Raw genomic sequence first — 22,494 nt, forward strand, 5'->3', positions numbered from 1 at the left:
TCTGGAGTGGGTTTTGAACCCACAACATTCTAACCCATAGGCAAAAGTGCTACCAATTGAGCTGTGCCTACAGATAGATTTAAAGGTGGCATATTTATGATGACAGAGCTGAGATATTAACAAAACAGCAGGTGAAAATCAATGAATGAGCAATTGCAACAATCATTGTGATGTTGACAGAATTAAGTGTTTTTACACCAATATAAAGAGTATTGGAGCTTCAAGGTTATCGGTAGAGAGAGAAAATGGATATTATGCAGCACAGGCTCAACTCTTAGCGGCCAGGTTAAAAATCAGAGAATGCCAACAGATTCATTAGATTAATGTGCTCCCTTGTGAATAATGTGTAACCACAATGTCCCCAACTCCACCAATGTATATGAATGGAAAAAAATCAGTTTTGAATAATTAGAACAGATAAAATAAAAGGTGCATGTCTAACTTTGCTGATAAGGAAGGATTTAACATTTACTTAAAGAATAGGTTCATCTTTGACTGAGGGGAATTTTGAGTCATATGGGTGGAAATCTGTGATGTACAATAGCAATGCCCAATTTGTTGCTCTTCACATCAGGGCAGTAAGTGAAAATTGATTTTGAATTATTGGAACATGCATGGAGAAAGGAGAACAAGGATTAATGAAGGATTTTAATGGAACTAAATTCAGGTGAAATACTAACTGTGATTCTTTCAAAAGGGCAGATAAAGCTGGGCTGCTACAGGACTACTCTTGGATACAGCCTGTTAAAAAGGGACGGTGGGGAAAAAAATCTCCAATATTTAGTAGCAAGTCTGATATCATGGAAAATTTAAAGGTGAGACACTTGAACAGCAGTGGAGAGGAGCACTAAAGAATAAAACAGGAAAGGAAATATCTGCTATTCAGAGCAATACTGCCCAATAGGAATTGCTGACTAGTTGCAGATTTGGACACAATGAGACCATTTTAGACACATGCGCTAATTTTAGTAGAAACCCTTTGCATGCACACAATACAGGTCAATATATTTCCCGTGTGTATATTTACTTAATGGGCATCTACCTCCAGTAAGGAAGTAAAGCATGAACAACGATGAAAAAACACTCTCACACTCTGCTTTTTGTCTTGCCATTTTACCAACAAACACTCACAAAGGTAAAGTCCACATGCACACATTGTATGAATAAGAGTATTGAGATCACATGCCCAAAGATGGTGTCAGTTATGCATTTTCTAATTTAGTAATCAAATGCAGTTTGTCACATCTGAATTCCCAATTAGCCACTTGTGGCTACTGGACAATACTGATCTAGAAGTAGGTTAATATTGGAGACATGGAACTAGATAGCTAATTAGAGAGATTTTAAAAATGGCATAAAGGAAAAGCACAGATCTTTTAAAAGGTTTAAGAAATAGAAGGAAGGTAAGTGGAAACTGCTCAAAAGATGATCATTGATCAAAAGGGTAAATTGAAAAAACTAATTTGAAAGGGATGTTCAGAGAATAAAGAGAAATTGCTTGTACATGTTTTTAGTAATTGTTGGAGGCGTGATAGTATTCATGTTGGCAGCATGGAAGCAGGTTTAACAATCTGGATTTAGGACTATTTTAGTCATTTCCCTGTAACACTTGGCATTGTACTTTTCCAGGATTATCCATGAGGATGGATTCTCTGGTGACGACGTGAAGCAGTACAAGCCTGTGGTGTACAGCAACACCATTCAGTCGCTGGCGGCTATTGTCCGTGCCATGGATACCTTGGGCATTGAGTATGGTGACAAGGAGAGGAAGGTAAGGTGGCAAAAGCACATACAACAACATGTGGGTGGAGTGGAAACCTGGCTATTGACTGAGGCACGAAAGCTTTTATAAAATGAAGAAGTTGAACCAGGGCGATATTGGCATTCACCTATAAAACTGGAACACACTTGATAGATGTTGGAAAATATATTGTCCTTGTTTAATTAAATGGTCATTACTGAAATTTACAAAGTAGAATCAGGATTTGGGTATCGGAATCTACTTTTCAAACAAACTGTCTGCAACAAAAGAGTCCTGTGACATTGGTGGAATCTCAAATACAAATAAATCTCACCTGTAGATTTACCCTGTTTGCCCCAGTTCAGCACGGTAACTGTTTTTGCTGTGCAGTCCCAACATGGCTGCTTTAAGTTTAGGATTTAAAATAGGAGGGTGTGATGTAACTTTATATCTGCCATAACTGATTCCTTGTCATGATTGCCATCAATGATGCTGATCAGCAAATCCAGCACAAATCAATTTGAGAAGTGCTTGCAGTGAGCTCTGTGTGTTACATTTGACCAAACTTGTGCTCTGTTTCCTGGATAGCAAAGGCATTGATTATTTGTTGACATTGAAAGTGATGGGTTGCCTCCATCATTGTGTGCTATGTCGGTTGTATCCTGCATTGTTAATGCTAAGGATAAGTGTGTCACCCTGCCGGACGCGAACTTTGCCCAGATTCCATTTCCAATCATTTTGTGAATTGGCCCACACAGCCAGCCAGCTCAGAGCAAAATTGGCAGCATGTGTTAACATTGCACTCAAAATGTAATACATCACCCGTATAAAAAGAAACTGATCTTAATAGATTTAAGGATGTGGCAGTGCAGCGTTATAAACAGAGCACTGGTCCCTCTGACTTCAGCCAATTTGTCATGGATGGAGCTTGGTCATGCACATTTGATGTTGTAAGTGTGTAGAGTGTGTGTACTCCCTGCTGTGGTTTGGTGATTCAGGGTTCTGATTGTATCATTTCCTCAGTGATTTTGGATTGACGTGGGTGAATACAGTGCAGCCTCAGAATCAATACTAAGTTCATATTGTTCATATTGGTATTGGATTACAGATGTGGCATCATTGTCGAGGAGTCTGAGCAGACAGAATTGTGGACTTGAACCACTCTCATGCTTCAACACACACAAACATAAGCATTGAACATAATGACCAAGACTAGATCTTGGAACTTGAATCTTGAACCTGATGGTAGAATATGGTAACATTTCTACTTATGGAGCTCTTTCACATTATTCATGAAGTATGAAAGCTGTAAAACCCATTTAGTCACAGTGAATTAATGCACAACTCAGGACATCTTACAATCCATAGACAAATAAACTCTTGTAATTGTTATTGGTAACATTTGAGATGTTAATAGAAAGCTGACCAAAAAAGGAAGCAACGTAATCTTTTAAGCGGTACAATAAATTAGTGAAAAGGAAACACAGGTGTGTGATGGAAGAACCCAAAATATAAAGTATACAAAAATGACAGTCTTGCCTGAAGATATAGATCATGTGGCATTCAATTGTGCCATTTGATCAACACCCTGAGTTTACTTAAGAGAAATTGCAAATAGTTACTTGATTGTGTGCAAGTAAACACTAAGCAAATATTAATTTTGGTGTAGGGGCAGCTCCAGAATTTTACAAGGAATTGAGAGTTCCAAAGCCAAAGTAGAGGTACCAATAATTTCTGAGTTAGAATCCTAATTGGGAGGGGTGTGTTCAATCCCATGTGTTGGAATCATCATGAGATTTGGTTTTGAATTTCACTTTTGGCCCATGTTCACACGTGAACTGTCCCTGGGAAACATTTTAGATTCTATATCCACACTAGAACTCAATCTACATAGAAATGTTGGGTTAAAATGGCATAGTGAATTATTCAAGTTGCACCGCATTACAGCATTATGTGAACCTCTTTTCTTTAAGTAAGTACATTGTAGCAAGCTTGCAATCATCTAGTTATGTGAGGAAGCCTTGGCTTTTAATGTTACAGAGTGCATTCCCTGTCCAGCGTGATTCCACTTTAATGTATCTCACAAAGCTTGCTGGAATATTCATTTGCAAGAGCATCTAACTTAGAACATTGGTAGGGTATAATAATGTCTATTGGTAATGTAGTGGATTTTTTTCTCTCTTTGACTTTTCTCTCTTCTGCTTTTCTCTCCTGCTCCTCCTCTTACACCCAATGGTCTTGACTCTATATTAAAGTATGGATCCATGGCCAGGTTTCATTTGGTACCACTCCCAAGCGGTCATTCTTCATATGTGAGGTTACACAGTAAGAGTTAGCAGCCTGATCCGTGATGGGTGCAGCCCAACTGAGCACAGTACTGTCCCACCTGATCACACATGTGCAATTCAGCAGGGGTTACTGATTAGTAATTAGGAGCAAGAATGCTGGCCAATCTTCTCCTGTCTAATGCAAAGGTGCTGAGGCCAGTTGCAGCCATGCCTGAGATTCTTCAGTGGACCACAGACTAGGGATTAAATGTATGACTGTTTTGTCTGTACAGTTTATGTTGCAGATGGTCTTAACTAGCTCAGAGGTAAGACATGCCTCATTGTGGATGTTAGAGAACACAGCGTACACTGTATGCTATAACTTATGGCCTGCACTGGGCATGGATAAAAAATGAACTAAAGGATAATATTAGAAAGTGCTCATCCAGAACTGATGGGTCAAAACTATGTGTATTCTATAGCTGGTATCTCCCTTGAGACTGGTGTGATATGATTATAGTTGTTTTGTAGAGGGTATTCCCTTAAGACTTTGTAATGTGATTAGAGGTGTTATGTAGAAGATGTTTCTGTGGGTATAATTAGAAGCATTATACAGAGGATACTCTGTGGCCAAACAACTTCCTATTGCAGGTTCATGCTAGAAGCCAATGGCAATACTAAACTTTTTGTAAACCACAAACTACCTTCTTCAAACTTCCCTCCCCCATTTGCTTCATTTTTGCCTCTAGCGCCTGAAGCAAGGAACTAATGGCTGACTTCATCCACCAGCTGTCCAACCGTGTGTCTACCCTGTAACAGTTGTTTATCCTCCCTCTACCCAGCTCTCATCAGTTTCATTTTTCTTTGAGAAATGCTTATGCTTTCAAAATTGAAATACCTATGCTCAACTCTTCTGTCCCCTCAACTTATTAGCCCACCTCCAATCTTCCCTTCTGTCAAGAGTTCTTTGTGTTATCTTGAGCAACACAATGAGACACATGGATTCCAGTTCTTTGAAGATCTCTAGAAGATTTATTAACAGCTAAATTAGTACATAGAATATAAAGCAAACTATATACAGAACCTTTGTCCAGGGTGTTACAGTGCAGAGTTACTATGGCTTCTAGTCACATGGCTACATCCTAGTACTTAGCTCATTAGCAAACTGAGTTCTTAAAGGGACATCACTCTTGAAGCAATCATACAACACTTTCCCTTCAAGATCTTGAATTGATTAAATTTCACCCAACTCTTCGACCACGCCCTATTTCAGTCCTTCCAGTCTGGTTTTTGGTTCTACCCATGTCTAACCAAGACTCTATTGATCAAAGTCGGCATTGACAACCTATGTGGCATTCTGTTTCTTCTCAATCCCTCCATGGCCTGTAGTACGATTGACCATTCCATTCTCCTCCATCATCTGTCCTCTTATCGCAGTGCTCTCTTCTGGTTCCATTCTAAGTTACCCTAATGAAGTAATACATATTTTCCAACTGTTCTGCCTCCCATGCCCAAGTATTCATTTCTAACACGCCCAATGTTCAATGTCTGGTTCCCTCCTAATCGTCAAATATATATATATATATATATATATATATATATAAATGTGGGGTCACCGTTCATATGTCTGTCCAGAGCACCAAGCTATCCCACCTTTGATTCCATAACTGGCATTGTCCTGTGTGATACCTTTTAGGCATTGGGTCCTGAATGAGCCTGTACTTTGCTCAGCTCGTATCAACATGACTGAAGCCATCCTGTTTGATTCCATCACAAATGAAGTGCCTCAGACATTGATTTCACCTTTTGTCTACTGTTGCTCTCTGATGGAACCCAACAGTGTGCAGCCTCAGTCTCCTGCTTAATCTTTTGCTAAATATCTTTGCTTTTACTTCTGAAGTAGTGCAGTCTAATGCCCTGACTTCATCATCACTATTGCTGAGACCTTCATCCATGCCTTCATTATCTTGAGGATTAACTTCAACCTTCTTTGACATCTTTATCACTGTAGTTCATACAATATGAACTTCTGCGCACTCATGCACTCTCATTACTCCTGTTCTTGCTAACCTCTGCTGATTCCCAGAGTATTGATTTCAAAATCCTAGTCTTTAGCTACAAATTCATCAATGGTCTTGCTCCATCAAGCATCTACAATCTTCTCCAGCCCTACATTTCAGCATGTACCCTTTGCTCTTTCAGCTCAGATTATTGTGTGCCCCTCACTGTTCTCTGTAGAGAGTCTTCACTCACCATGCCCATGCACATCGCAATCCAATGATAATGCAGAACTCTGCCCAGCTCTCAAAAAGAGCGCGGCGTGCTGGGAGAGGCTTCACTTCAAAAAGAGCGTTGAGTGCAGGGAGAGCCTGCCCTCTAACCTGTCCAGTACCCGATCCTCTCGCCTATCCAATACCCGATCCTCTCGCCTATCCAGTACCCAATTCTGCATCCTGTCCTCTAGCCTGTCCAGTACCGATCCAGTACCCGATCCTCCAGCCTATCCTCTAGCCTATCCAGTATCCCATCCAGTTCAGTGGAACGAGCCCTTCAAAGAAAATCAAGTGTGACATCACAGGCAAGCAGGTAGGTGATTGGTTGGGAAGAAGCTGTTTGGTGAGTATCTGGTAAGTGGTTAAGGTCTATTCTAATCCTAACATTTAAAATAGTAAGGGAACTAGTGGTAAGCTTAATAAAATATATAAAAAAGGAAAATACAATAAATAATTGAATAAAATAATTAAGTGGTTAATTGAAACACATTAAGGGTGGCAAGACAGGTGATGTGTCACGGCTGCAGCATGTGGGAGCTCCTGGATGCCAGTGTAATGCAGGGCAAACACGTCTGCAGTAAGTGTTTGTGGATTGAAGAGCTTCGGCTCAGAGTCATTGAACTGGAGGCCGAGCTGCAGACACTGCAACACATCAAGGAGGGGGAAAGTTACCTGGACACTTTGTACCAGGAGGCGGTCACACCCCTTAGGATAGGGTCTTCTGATTTAGTCAGTGGTCAGGGAAAGGAGAGTGTGGCTGCAGCTGAGGCAGGTAAGGGGTCCCAGAGGGCAGGAGTGCAGGAGCCTCAGCCTTCACGATTGTCCAACAAGTTTGAGGTTCTTTCAGCTTGTTTGAATGAGAGTGGGGGCTGCAGGGTGGATGAGCAACCTGACCATGGCACCCTGGTACAGGAAGCCATTCAAGTGGGAGGAGAAAAAAGGAATCTAGTGGTAGTAGGGGACAGTATAGTTAGGGGGATTGACACTGTTCTGTGCAGCAAACAGCAAGAGTCCAGACGGCTGTGTTGCCTGCCTGGTGCCAGGGGTCGGGACATCTGCTCAAGGCTGGAGAGGAACTTACAGTGGGAGGGGGAGAATCCAGTCGTTGTAGTCCATGTAGGTACCAACAACATAGGCAGGACAAGGAAAGAGGTTTTGCATAGTCAGTAAGAGGAATTAGGCACTAAATTAAGAAACAGAACCTCAAAGGTAATAATCTCTGGATTATTATCTGAGCCACATGCAAATTGGCATAGGGCAAATATGATTAGAGAAATTAATGTTTGGCTCAAAGACTGGTGTGGTAGAAGTGGGTTCCAGTTCGTGGGGCACTGGCACCAGTACTGGGGAAAGTGGTGGCTGTACCGTTGGAATGGTCTACACCTGAATTGTGCTGGGGCCAGTGTTCTAGTGAGCCACATAACTAGGAAGGACAGGAAGCTAAGAGAAGATGGAGGGGTGGCTCTTAATTAATGATGGTATTAGCGCAATAGAGAGGGATGACCTAAGTTCAGGAAACTAGGGTGTAGAAGCAGTTTGGGTAGACATGAGAAATCATAAAGGCTAAATGTCACTTGTGGGAGTGGTGTACAGGCCACCTAACGTTAACCACACTGTAGAATGGGGTATAAAGGAAGAAATAATGGCAGCCTGTCAGAAAGGTACGCCGATAATCATGGGGGATTTTAACCTACATATAGACTGGATAAATGAGATGGGCAGAGGTAACCTAGTTGAAGAATACACAGAATAGATACATTCCAATGAGAAAGAAAAATTCCAAAGGGGGGACTCGCCATCCGTGGTTAACTAAAACAGTTAAAGATAGTATCAAACTTAAAGAAAAAGCATATAATTGCGCAAAGATGGGAGGCAGGTCAGAAGATTGGACAGAGTATAAAAAACAGTAAAGAAAGACTAAAAGATTGATAAGGAAGGTAAAATTTGAGTACGAGAGAAAGCTAGCTAGAAATATCAAGACAGATAGTAAGAGTTTCCATAGATATTTAAAAAAGAAAAGAGTTAACAAAGTGAACGTTGGTCCTATAGAAAGTGAGTCTGGAAAATTAATAATGGATAATAAGGAGATGGCAGATGAATTGAACAGGTGTTTTGCATCGATCTTCACTATTGAAGATACAAGTAACATCCCAGAATTAGCTGTAAGTCAGGAAATGGAAGGGAGGGAGGAACTCAAGAAAATTACAACCACCAGGGAAGTGGTACTGAACAAATTGTTGGAGCTGCAGGCCCACAAGTCCCCAGGTCCTGATGGACTTCATCCTAGGGTCTTAAAAGAAGTGGCTAGTAGATAGTTGATGTGTTAGTTTTAATTTTCCAAAATTCCTTAGATTCAGGGAAGGTTCCGCTAGACTGGAAAATAGCCAATGTAACTCCTTTATTCAAAAAGGGAGGGAGACAGAAAGCAGGAAACTACAGGCCAGTTAATTTAACATTTGTCTTAGGGAAAACATTAGAAGATGTTATTAAAGACGTTATAGCAGGGCACTTAGAAAAATTGAAGGTAATCAGGCAGAGTCAACATGGTTTTGTTATAGGGAAATCATGTTTAACCAATTTATTGGAGTTCTTTGAGGGAGTTACATGTGCTGTGGATGAAGGGGAACAGGTGGGTGTATTGTACTTAGATTTCCAAAAGGCATTTGATAAGGTGCCACATCAAAGGTTATTGCAGAAAATAAAAGCTTATGGTGTAGGGGATAACATATTGGCATGGATAGAAGATTGGCTAGCTGACAGGAAACTGAGAGTAGGCATAAATGGGTCATTTTCTGGTTGGCAAGATGTAACGAGTGGGATCTGTACTGGGGCCTCAACTTTTTACAATTTATATAAATGACTTAGATGAAGGGACCGAAGGTGTGGTTGCTAAATTTGCTGATGACACAAAGATAGGTAGGAAAGTAGGTTGTGACGAGGACATAAGGAGGCTACAAAGGGATATAGAAAGGTTAAGTGAGTGGGCAAAGATCTGGCAGATGGAGTATAATGTGGGAAAATGTGAAGTTGTCCATTTTGGCAGGAAGAATAACAAAGAAGCATATTATCTAAATTGTGAGAGATTGTGGAGCTCTGAGATGCAAAGGGATCTGGATGTCCTAGTGCATGAATTGCAAAAGGTTAGTATGCAGGTACAGCACGTAATTAGGAAAACTAATAGAATGTTATGTTTATTGCGAGGGGAATTGAATACAAAAGTAGGGAGATTATGCTTCAGTTGTACAGAGCATTGATGAGACCACATCAGGAATGCTGTATACAGTATTGGTCTGCTTATTTAAGGGAGGATGTAAATGCGTTGGAAAGAGTTCAGGGAAGGTTTATTAGACTGATATCTGGAATGGGCGGGCTATCTTATGAGGAAAGATTGGACCCGCTGGAATTTAGAAGAGTAAGAGGGACTCGATTGAAACATGTAAGATCCTGAGGGGTCTTGACAGGGTGGATGTGGAAAGGATGTTTCCCCTTGTGGGAGAATCTAGAAACAGGGGTCACTGTTGAAAAATAAAGGGTTGCCCATTTAAGACAGAGATGAGGAGAATTTTTTTCTCTAAGGGTCGTGAATTTTTGGAACGCTCTGCCTCAAAAGGCGGTGGAAGCAGAGTCTTTAAGTATGTTTAAGGAAGAGGTAGATAGATTCTTGATAAGCAAGGGGGTGAAAGGTTATCGGGGGTAGGTGGTAATGTGGAGAAATCAGTTCAGCCATGAACTTATTGAATGGCGGAGCAAGCTCGAGGGGCCGAGTGGCCTACTCCTGCTCCTAGTTCTTATGTTCGTATGCTTTTCCCACACCACTTGTCTTGCTATTTTACTCTCCTCCTTCAAAAACCTCCTCTAAACATACCTATGTGACCACGTTTTTCAGTCTTCTCCTGTCCCTCTGCTCCTGCTAAGGGTGAGAGGATCTAGTTCTGAGACATCTGAAAGATGTCATGTATTAAGTGGTGTTATGTAAAGAATATCCCCCGAAGACTGGTGTGATGTGATTAGCTATACTTCAGAGGTTGTTCACTCAGGACTGATGTACTTAGAGATGTGTACAGAAGGTATTCACTCGGAATGGAACTGTTGGGGGACTAAGTTACCCTCCTGGGGCTGCCAGCATATAATGGCTGCATGCCAGTGGCATTGCAGTGTCTTGGGATAGGTTGCAAGTCTGCCCTTAATGGTCAGGGTATCTTATGGATCTGGGTGACCAAAAGACAGGTGGCAAATTAAAAGAAAAATACTTATTAAAAGAACTTGTAGTTCCCTCCCTTTTTTCCTGATAAGTCAATGTAAACTTAATCTTGCATACCATGACTCTTTTAAAAACCTGGGCCCAAATGCTAAACAGCCTTTTGCAAATAAGCCTGTGCTGGGTTATATCTAAAGTCTTCTGTTTGTAGCCCTTTGCAGAGCCTACGTGATAACACTTCTGATAAGTCCCTATTCACAGTGCTTACTGGCAGCACACCCCAGCAGAGGAAGGAGTGTGGAGAATTTAATTCTCACTTCAGGTTATTAATAACTCCTTATCTTTCCTTCTCTCATCTAAAGAGAGCTCGGAGTTGGTGGCTGAAATTGGATTTTTACGTTTGGACCCTTGACCACAGTCACACAGGAGCAGATTCACTTGGAAATTGTGCAGCAGTTTCTCAAACCATAGGCATTGCATTCAGCTCCTGCTATTGATTTCTCTTCCCTTTCTCCGTGCCAATCTGTATTTCATGTTTCTGCATTTTAAGCTGATTAGCTTAGTTCTGACTTCTTTCTATTACTGTTCAGTGCTTGCATCTTTTCTGAAACTTGCTTCATCAAAAAGAATCACTTGCAAATGATCATTTCAGGTTATCACTGCAATTTTTAGAATTTAATTTTTAATTAAAAAGACCTCTTTTAAGAAAAAATCCTTGTTAGTCAAATATTTCATATTTGCCACATGCAGGTATGCATTTATGACATGCTATCAACTCAGCCAGTCACACATTTATCATTGAAATTACACCATCCTGAGCGACTGGTATTGTTGAGCCAGGAACTGCCGATGTATTGTGATTCTACTACTTCTATGACAAATTGCCAATTAAAATATCTTTGTTTTGATTTAAAGTATAGCAATATGGTTTGCTATCTTGGCATGCCAGTAATTTAATCCAAATTGAGATGCCGTTAGAGCATCAGTGAAACAACTGTAATTAACAGAAAGATTGTCATAGCTGCACTGAGATCCCTGAGACTGGCCATGTTACTGATCAGGGTAACATAAGCTTCATTTAAAGTAAATTGCTGAACTTGATATCTGATCCTTACTTAAGACATTCGTGTAGGCTGTCACATGTCAACGGAAGAGGAAAAAACCTGCTTTGAGTTTCTCTGTCCTGTTTAATACTTGCTACCTCACATGCCTTGGAATCAGATGTCCATATAAGATGTATACATGAACTCAGCTGATGAAGCCTATACAAACCAAAAGGTTCCAGGTTTGAAGCTCAATCGGTGCTGAGTTAGCTGATCTCAGCTTGGCCAATACTGGGGCCTGATGATTTGGTGCCCCTGGGAAAAAGTGGGGGATAATCTAAGGTTTGTGCTCCTTATTGCTATCCAGTTGGCAATATAGAAAATGCTAGTCCCTTTAATTAAACTGGACTCATTTCAGTGTTAATAGAGAGCAGGTGATGCTCATTATAGTTTTGCATTGAAGGGCTAGGTTTTTGGCCAGTTGGGGAGTTGCCTGTGGACAGTGGGTTAGTCCAGAAGGAAAGACTGGGAACTGATGTTTGGACTGAACTATGAATTGTCAATAAAACAGTTGTGGATCAGAGACAGTCATTTGCTTCCTCATTTTGGTGACGGGAAATCTGCCTGTTTAACACAGTAGCTATCTCAGCTCATCTCAAACCAGGTCCAGAGCTATTAGAGTCCATTATGCCCCTTCCTTCACTTGTAAGAGAGTGCACTGTGTATATGTAGGGATGAGGACAGGATTGGGCTCAGCTGTAATATCCAATAGTCAAATAGCCTGCAACACTCACTATCTAGAGTCGAACAGGCAGAAAAGCCTCTTGGACAAGTTACTGGTGGGGTGGGGGTGTGATGGGAAATAGTGTTTATGTAGAACTGCACACAAATGTAAGGCTTCAGAGGATTGGTAAAGCATTTAGGTGAATAATATCTGCTGGAGTATAATCCCATGGGTAAGCCCAGGCCATGCAGATTAACTCATGGAGTGCCAGATGCTTTAACCAACTGTAAACATCAAGTAATATTGGATCATCATATTGTGCAGCAGCAATTCTTTTCAATACTTTATCTTACACAAAATTAAGCAAAAGGAGCCATATTTACAAAACAAGGACAACAAAAGAAAATAGGAAAGACAGGAAGAACATTTTATGGTAACATTTGAAACCAGCACAGGTGATAGAACAATAAACCTTTATGGGTTTCAAGGAGGAACTAAAAAAGTTCATGTCAACAAATGGGTTTTGGGGTTATTAGAAACATGGATAGGTGGGCTGGATGAACAGAAAAGCATCTCCCATCTGCAACTGCTGTGAAGTTACTAAACAATTTGCTGAAACGACCACTACCATAGACAAAGTTATTTTGGATTGTCATACCAGTTAAAAGTAAAAGAATTGTGTTTTAAGATGTCAAGTGTTAGTAAATTGAAAATGTGCCAAGTTCCACCAGGTGTCTGGGATTTCATCAGATTGAAACAGCCTATTGGTGTTGAGGACCAATATCAATCATATCAATAGGAATTACAGGAAGTGCATAATGAAGTTCTTCTATCTCTGCAGTATAGGTTTGAGTCCACTCCAAACAATGAAGCCCTAAAGGCTTCCTGTTGCTGTGGGGAGGTGGCTTAGTGCAGTTTTAGATCTTTTCCTCTTATCTTGGACTTTGGATCAATCCTTTCCAGATTCGTAGAATGTGATGGTCTCTGGTGTCTCATGGTGTACTGAGCAGGAGAATGGAGTAGAACACTCTCCCTTTAACTCTGGATTTGAAGTGGATTATTCTACTTCACCTTGAGCTGAATTAACTGGATTTGAATCATATATTGAGGTAATCGGGATGATATTCTCACCTCCCTGTTTGCTGTCATGGATTTTAAGTGGATATTTGCCTTTGTTTTACTGCAGCTCCCAGCAAATGTTTGCCTAGGCTTGGAGTTCAGCACCTTGCTGGGGTATGGTAGAGTAACATCTACATTGCAACTCGTCTAAGGATATTAATATTGAACAAGTGAGAGAATATTGCATTCTGAAGATTATATCATTGATTATACCAATGTAACTACAACAAAGTGTCAAGACTGTATTGAATGGAAAAGCCTGGGAACAGTGCCGCACTTGATCTAGACACTCACCCGGACACACTCTCCATCTTCAGCTGAGTGGATGATCCATCGCGGCCTCCTCCTGAGGTCCCTGGAATCACAGATGCCAGTCTTCAGCCAATTCAATTCACTCCACGTGATATCAGGAAACAGCTGAAGGCACTGGATACTGCAAAGGCAATGGGCCCTGACAACATCTTGGCAGTAGTACTGAAAACTTGTGCTCCAGAACTAGCCACATCCCTAGCCAAATGTTCCAATACAGCTACAACACTGGCATCTACCTGACAATGTGGAAAATTGCTTCGGTTTGTCCTATGCACAAAAATCAGGACAAGTCCAATCTGGCCAATTACCACCCCGTCAGTCTACTCCTGATTATCAGCAAAGTGATGGAAGGTTTGTTGACAGTGCTATCATGCAGCATTTACACAGCAACAACCTGCTCACTGAGTTTGGGTTCTGCCAGGACCACTCAGCTCCAGATCTCATCACAGCATTGGTTCAAACATGGACAGAAGAGCTGAATTCTAGAGGTGAGGTGAGAGTGACTGCCCATAACATCAAGGCAGCATTTGACTGAGTATGGCATCAAGGAGTCCAAGCAAAATTGAAGTCAATGGGAATCGGGGAAAGCTCTCCACTGGTTGGAGTCGTACCTAGCACAAAGGAAGATGGTTGTGGTTGTTGGAGGTCAAACAACTAAGCCCCAGGGCATCACTGCAGGAATTTGTCAGGATAGTGTCCCAAGCCCAGCTATCTTCAGCAGCTTCATCAATGACCTTCCATTCATCATAAGGTTAGAAGTGGGATGTTTGCCGATGATTGCACAGTGTTCAGTACTATTAGCCAATCCACAGATGCTGAAGCAGTCTGTCCACATTCAGTAAGATCTGGATAACATTCAGGCTTGGGCTGATAAGTGGCAAGTAACATTTGCACCACACAAGTGCCAGGCAATGACCATCTCCAACAAGAGAGAATCTAACCATCTCCCCATGACATTCAATAGCATTACCATCACTGAAGCCCCCACCATCAACATCCTGGGGGTTACCATTGACCAGAAACTGAACTGGACCAGTCATATAAGTACCATGGTTACAAGAGCAGGTCAGAGGCTGGGAATTCTGTGGCCAGTAATTCACCTCCTGACTCCCCAAAGCCTGTCCATCATCTACAAGGCAAAGGTTAGGAGTGTTATGGAATACTCTCCACTTGCTTGGATGGGTGCAGCTCCAACAACACTCGAAGCTTGACACCATCCAGGACAAAATAGCCCACTTGATCGGCACCATATCCACCACCTTAAATATGCACTCCCTTCATCACTAGCACACAGTGGCAGATGCATTGCAGCAACTCGCCAAGCCTCCTTCGACAGCACCTTCCAAGCCCATGATCTCTACCACCTAGAAGGACAAAAGCAGCAGACACATAGGATCACCACCACCTGAAAGTTTCCCTCCAAACCACACATCATCCTGACTTGGAACTATATCAGTCAAAATCCTGGAACTCCCTTCCTAACAGCACTGTTGGTGTACCTACACCAGATGGACTGCAGCAGTTCAAGAAGGCGGCTCACCACCACCTTTCTCAAGGGCAATTAGGGGTGGGCAATAGATGCTGGCCTGGCCAGCGACGCCCACATCACCACGAAAGAATAAAAAAAAAGATTGAGTTGCGAACAGAAAACCTTGGCAACAGTGAGATAGGATAGCTTCTCCCATCTTTTGTCTCACTGGATAAATATGGCATAAGCTTCTACTGCAGTTATGAAATGTACGTATGTGCAGTTTTATTAACTTTAAATTTGTTTTTGCACTGGTGGCACTTTATCTTTTGATTGCTGTAAAATTATTTGTGCTCATGTTTACTAGATGGTCACATCAGCTGATTTATTTGTGACTTTAATAAACACCTCACAATCATCAGTTAAATTGGATGCTATTCGTGTGCAGAATGATAGCATTAAAGATATGGTAACAGTGTAAGAGTGTGAATTCACAGCCCTCGTGACAATGTTCTGCTGTTGTGAAAGAGTCAATGTGTTTGGGTGAAAGACAAAAGTTCTGCAGAGTAGCAAATAAGGTTTTGAACAGTCCAATGAAGAGTAGAAGGAATGGAATTTTAAAACCAGAACCTAAGAACAGGTACAGGACATTCAGGCCCTTGAGTCTGTTCCATCATTCAGTTAGATCATGGCTGATCTGTATCTTGACTCCTTCTATCTGCCATGAAGCTCCTCTTGACTCAGATTCTATGTTCAGAGACCCTGTTAATTTCTTGGAGAGGAGATAGAAGAAAATTTCTTGTTTAGAGTTGGATCGGCACTACAAGCTGTCAGTAACACTGAAACAAAAGCAAACTCTGTTGCTTGAGATTTCCATTTTGTGCTTAACTGAAGTCCAGACCACAGTATCGAATGCAGTGCCTGGTCATACCCACTGGCAAAGCTATGTAGTGTCAGTTATTTGATTATCAGCTAATCTACAGGTTCCTGCTGATTAGAATTTGCGATGGAACAAATGTTATCCTTGATAGAACCTGACTCAATCCCAGGCCAGTGAGTGAGTTCAAAATTCACTGCTTTATTCAAGTCATCAAATTAAAGAATTAAAGTCCAGCAGGTCAGTTGAAGGCTTGCGAGCTGACTCGAGCCAGTGAACAGATATTGCCCTGTATAAAAATCTAAACAAGACCAACAGACAGGATTTCCCTTTTGTCCCTCACACACTCATTCAGTCACTCTCAAAATCAGGGACTCCAATTTGCAGTCACAAGTGCCAGCTTTGTCTCTCCCCTCCCCTCACCACCCCATGGGTTGTGACACTGTGCTCCCCGCACCCCCCCCCCCCCCTCCAACCCCGGTCACTCTAGCCTGCCCTGGTGACTTTCTTCATTACAAGGATCTTCGATCAAAAACTAGCAGGCAAGGGAAGGACTGACCAGAAACCAATTAAAAACTGTTTGTAAGCATCAGTATCAGTATGCTGTGCTCTGTCCAGGGTACTGAAACGTCACTTAACCCCCAGCAGTTATTAATCAGTCACACAAGGTCTTGTTACCAGTGCAATGTGGACATTAATTATATTTCACAGTTAAGAATGGGCTAGTGCAGCTCTACTATTCTACCAAAATAATTAACAAACACATAAATGCAGATGTTTTGGGCTAAGATATTCAGTGTGGGTTACTTTCCTGACGAACAAGTTGGTTCAGAGGAATCCTATCTGAGAAGCATTTTTCGTTCTAAGACCGCAGGCACATAAACAGTATCATTGATCAGGGTAGACAATCTTTTCAACTGAGAGATAACTTATGTACTGATCCCATATTTATAATAGGAGGTAAGGATAATACAATAAATTAGTAAAGCTGACAGGAAAATGCATGTCAATCATGAAAATCTCTGGACATCCCAAAGCCAATGAAGTACCAATTGAATTGTAGTCACCATTATAATGTAGGAAATATGGCAGTCAATTTGCACACAGCCTCTTGAGAGAGTAGACGGGGCCTCTCATCCAAAGGACAACACCTCTGACAGTGGAGTGTTTGCCTAGATTTTGTGTTCAAGTCTCTGGAGTAGGACTTGAACCCAAGACCTTCTGCCTCATAGGTCAGATTGCTACCATTAGCTGCGGTAACTATAGTAATGGTTTATCAGCAGGAAATGGATATTGAGTAGTACAGAGCTTTTGATATTTGATTGAAGATCTCCAATCCCATTCAGTTAATTGATGAACAGTGTCAGTGGCAACAATGGTTAACAAAAGGCACCCATTTGTTTTTGATGAATCGCTCAATACTATCCACCTCCTCACTGTATTAACTAACAACCCTTGCCTGGCCAAAAAATTGGCAAGCAGTCTGATGGCATGCATCAGCCAGTGCTGTTCTGTAATTAGCCACTGGGCGAGCTACCAGAGCAGTTGGAGGTGATTTGCATGATAACTTTTCCACCTTCCCCTATTGGGAAGCTGCTGTTCCTCTTTCACTACCTCCCTGGGATGGCGCAGTCTGGTTTAATTTAGGATCTCATTAGTGACAGAAAATTAGTGGTATAAATCAAGCAAACTGTGTCACGCGTGAGCAGGCATTTTCATATTGTGACCTTCCTGATCCCTAGTGGATGTAGGAGCAAGTGTATTTTATGAGACTGAGACAATAACAACGTGCCATGTACCAGGAATATCCAAGCACACTCTTTCACTTATCTGATACACTTGCAAACACATACACATTCATTCTTATATAATTATAGTCCTTTTACTGACACTGAATTAATGTGTTAACCTTGAAACTGTTTACTGGGCTGGAATTTTCGCCCTGAGCAGAAATCCTGCTTACTCTCAGAATTTGCATACTTGTCTTGGATCTCCAGATTCTTTGAGCCTTACTCATCGCTGGTTCAGAAGCTGCCACTGCCATTCAGATGACTTAATAAAATCTCAGCATTAACAGATCCACTTTTATAGATTTGCCAATCCTGGTTTTAACAGTTGAAAGTATAATTTTTGATTGAGAAACCGGGTAGAGTGTTCTGGGTTATTTCTTTTTTTTAAAGAACAGGCATGTTCTATCAATAATTTGAAACAGTTAATGGAACCACTGGATACACTGAGGACACATTGTTCAGAAGCATGTGCGGTAATGAGGTCATCTGTTATTCACTGCAGGAGCACAGTGCAGCACCAATCTCTCCCACATACTCCAATGGAGTGGTTGTCCCTTAAACCTATTTATAGATGAGCAAAGAACCGAAGAATCACATCTGAAAACATTGCAACCCTCTATACTTCACATCCCTCTTTGTTTTTGCATGTGACATGATAGTCTCAGGAGTTTGGTTTCCACGATGCAAGGCCATTAGCCCTGAGTGTGGCACACATTTATTAGCTTGCTTATAGAATCATAGAATGGTTACAGCACCGAAGGAGGCCATTGAGCCGATTGTGTCTGTGCCGGTGCTCAGTGAGAGCAACAAAGCTAGTCCCAACCCCCTGTCTTTTCCCTGTAGCCTTGCAAATCTTTTCTCTTCAAATAATTATCCAATTCCCTGTAAAGCCACGATTTGATCTGCCTGCACCACCCTCTCAGGTAGTGCATTCCAGATTTAAACCACTCGCTGCATAAAGTTTAACGCAATGTCTGCTATGGTTCTTTTGTCAATCACTTTAAGTCGGTGTCCTCTGGTTCTCAACCCTTCCACCAATGGGAACAGTTTCTCTCTCTACTCTGTCCAGACCCTCATGAATCGAATTTCCTCTCAACCTTCTCTAAGGAGAACAACTCCAGCGTCTCCAATCTGTCCTTGTAACTGAAGTCCCTCATCCCTGGAACCATGTGTTAACCATCAATGTACAGCTCAGGGTCCCAGTGACTCAACTGGAGACTGAAATATATTTCATTGTTCATGAAGTGTTATATCAGAGGATCAGAACAGTGGTGCCAGATTTTACTTGGGCTATTGTTAGGGAGGACACATTCCTCATGTCTTCCCTTGTGAATATTCTTATCTTGTAATTTACTGAGAACTTTGTATCAGTTAAGATTTTGTTAAATTGCTAATTATAGATGAATTCATCATACCTTTTGTCAGTTATTGTAACTGTGCCAGAAGTCAGATTACATTTAAGGTGAATGCAGCAATTGGCAGACTAGATTAGAAGTATAGTCATGCCAAATATTGTTCCTAGCCTAAGGCAAAGCTAGGTGTGCCAAGAAGGTGGTTCATTATTTTTATACTAAAAAATGATGAATTCATCTATAATTAGTTATTAGTTTGACTCAAAAATTCAATGCAAAAGAATCTTGCTTGCTGATGTTACCAACCTAACAGGCAGTGGAATCGGAAGAGGCAGCTCAGTGAACAAAATGAGTTGGGCAAGATTTTCACGTGGGCAGAGCAATGGTGAATGAAGTGCAATGCAGATAGGTATAAAATACTGCTCAGAGCAAGGAGAAATAAGCAACATATGTACTTCATGAATGATGTTGAAATAGCTAAAAGGGAAGCAGAAAGAGTTCCAGGGAGTATTTTTCACCTTGATGTTCCTCCTTTATAGAACCCGCCTGACTTTTCATTTCCATTCGAGAAAAGTGGGATTTTCATCCGACAGAGAAGGTGTCTGAGAGGTGATCTTTAAGATAGTGAAGGGAATTGAAAAAATAAATCCAGAAAATGAGTTTAAATTAAATAATAGGAGTGAAAAAGGGGACACAGGTGAAGGTTATTTTAGGTCTGAATGATGTCAGGAAATCCTTTATATATGGACTTTAGTAAAGCCTTTGACAAGGTCCCGCATGGCAGACTGGTACAAAAGGTGAAGTCACACGGGATCAGAGGTGAGCTGGCAAGATGGATACAGAACTGGCTTGGTCATAGAAGACAGAGGGTATCAGTGGATGGGTGTTTTTCTGAATGGAGGGATGTGACTAGTGGTGTTCCGCAGGGATCAGTGCTGGGACCTTTGCTGTTTGTAGTATATATAAATGATTTGGAGGAAAATGTAGCTGGTCTCATTAGTAAGTTTGCGGAAGACACAAAGGTTGGTGGAGTTGCGGATAATGATGAGGATTGTCAGAGGATACAGCAGGATATAGATCGGTTGGAGACTTGGGCGGAGAAATGGCACATGGAGTTTAATCTGGACAAATGTGAGGTAATGCATTTTGGAAGGTCTAATGCAGGTGGGAGGTATATAGTAAATGGCAGAACCCTTAGGAGTATTGACAGGCAGAGAGATCTGGGCGTACAGGTCCACAGGTCACTGAAAGTGGCAACGCAGGTGGATAAGGTAGTCAAGAAGGCATACGGCATGCTTGCCTTCATCGGTCAGGGCATAGAGTATAAAAATTGGCAAGTCATGTTGCAGCTGTACAGAACCTTAGTTAGGCCACACTTAGAATATTGCGTGCAATTCTGGTCGCCACACTACCAGAAGGACGTGGAGGCTTTGGAGAGGGTACAGAGGAGGTTTACCAGGATGTTGCCTGGTCTGGAGGGCATTAGCTATGAGGAGAGGTTGGAAAAACTCGGATTGTTTTCACTGGAACGACGAACGTGGAGAGGCGACATGATAGAGGTTTACAAAGTTATGAGCGGCATGGACAGAGTGGATAGTCAGAAGCTTTTTCCTAGGGTGGAAGAGTCAGTTACTAGGGGACATAGGTTTAAGGTGCGAGGGGCAAAGTTTAGAGGGGATGTGCGAGGCAAGTTTTTTACACAGAGGGTGGTGAGTGCCTGGAACTTGCTGCCAGGGGAGGTGGTGGAAGTAGATACGATAGCGACGTTTAAGAGACATCTTGACAAATACATGAATAGGAAGGGAATAGAGGGATATGGACCCCGGAAGTGCAGAAGGTGTTAGTTTAGGCAGGCATCAAGATCGGCACAGGCTTGGAGGGCCGAATGGCCTGTTCCTGTGCTGTACTGTTCTTTGTTCTTTGAAGAGTGATCAGCACTCAGAATAAACTGCCAGATATAGTAGCGGAGGCAAAAACCCTGGAATCATTTGAATGATTGGATGTTGCAATGGTGGGGGAGGGGGGAGAGAATCCTTAGGATCTTTTTGAATGGATGTTTGTTTCTGTACATACCTTGAAGATTTCAACCTACTTCAGAATTTTAAGTCAGTGACAGTGAGATGCTCTTTGAGCTCTAATTCAGACATTGTGGACCTGACCATGCCACTGTGAAATGGCTACCTTCCCCTCTCATCGTTTTGACCTCTAGCACACGTAGCTGCACCATACAGAATTCTGTCACACTTGTCAAATCAGATCAACTGTACTCGGATAACTACCTAGTGCGTCCTTGACTTTTGCTTTTTTTCTGTTCAGTAGTGTTGAATACCTCCACGTAGGAACACTGATTTCTCCAACAGTGTGTTGAGGGCCTTATTTCTACCACAACGAAACTTGGAGCCCTTCCTGCCAATTTGGACCCAAATGGTATACAGTTATGAGCAGTTTTAAATTGTGGGCTGTGCCAGTAGGAACTGCGGAACTAAATTGTCTGTGTCTGAAATTTCTGGAGTCATGAGCTATGTTTTTTTTTAAAGATGTAACAATGCAAGACGGAAACAGTGTCGATGGGAGGCAGTGTAATTATTACAATCCTTTCTAACACTTTCAAGAGATAATGTCTGAAAGGGCAGCTGCATGTTCTGCTAACTTTCAGTGGAGCGAGGCTTTTTAAATCTATTATTATATTTAAATAAGATACATCTAGAGTATTGTGTGATGCGATACAGTAATTTTGGTGAGTGTGATCAGCATGCTAATTTCTTGGAATTGTCTGCTATTTTAAGATAATCAGCTTTAAATTTTATGCTAAAGAAATAGCAGTTGCTAATGTAAATCATTTGGATTCAACTAATTAATGGATTTGTAATCCATGACCAATAAAGGTCACTGATCCCTTTGGAAACACAAGAGGCCCATTTGTATTTTCTGCGTATCAGTTATCCCAGTATCTGCATTTGAAATGTAAGAGTTTTAGGGAAATTGGACCCCAGGAGTTTACAGGTGTGGGGAATGTTTTATAAGTTGGGCACCTGTACTCATTGAAAAATCTGTTCTTTTTCCCCAAATAAAAACATTTACTTGTCAAAATCAGTGTTCGGAAACCCGCGTGTTGGGTCCGTGTCAGAATCCCACCTCGCCTCACTTAACAGCTGTGACTCAGTTGGTAGCAGTCTCACATCTGATTCAGAAGGCTGTGGGTTCAAGTTCCACTCCAGAGACTTGAGCACAAAATCTAGGCTAACATTCTCAGTGCAGTACGGCAGGAGCGCAGCAGTATTGAGGTGTTCTCTTTCGCATGAGATTTTCATCCAAGGCCACATCTGCCCT

The 22,494-nt window shown here is 41.6% G+C and overlaps 1 protein-coding gene across 3 annotated transcripts in view; it reads left to right on the plus strand.

The window, feature by feature from the left end:
* Positions 1–22,494, plus strand: part of LOC137379046 (guanine nucleotide-binding protein G(o) subunit alpha) — a 254,296-nt gene that overhangs the window by 92,100 nt on the left and 139,702 nt on the right. For 2 of the 3 annotated variants that reach the window (XM_068049652.1, XM_068049651.1), the window contains exon 3: positions 1,630–1,771. In XM_068049652.1, the coding sequence (XP_067905753.1) occupies positions 1,630–1,771 (142 nt within the window). Of the gene's footprint in view, positions 1–1,629; positions 1,772–7,286; positions 7,327–10,766; positions 10,775–22,494 lie in introns of all 3 variants that reach the window. The other variant, XM_068049653.1, reaches the window with a different exon arrangement.

This window comes from Heterodontus francisci, chromosome 17, assembly GCF_036365525.1.
Source record: "Heterodontus francisci isolate sHetFra1 chromosome 17, sHetFra1.hap1, whole genome shotgun sequence".
NCBI classification, from domain to species: Eukaryota; Metazoa; Chordata; class Chondrichthyes; order Heterodontiformes; family Heterodontidae; genus Heterodontus; species Heterodontus francisci.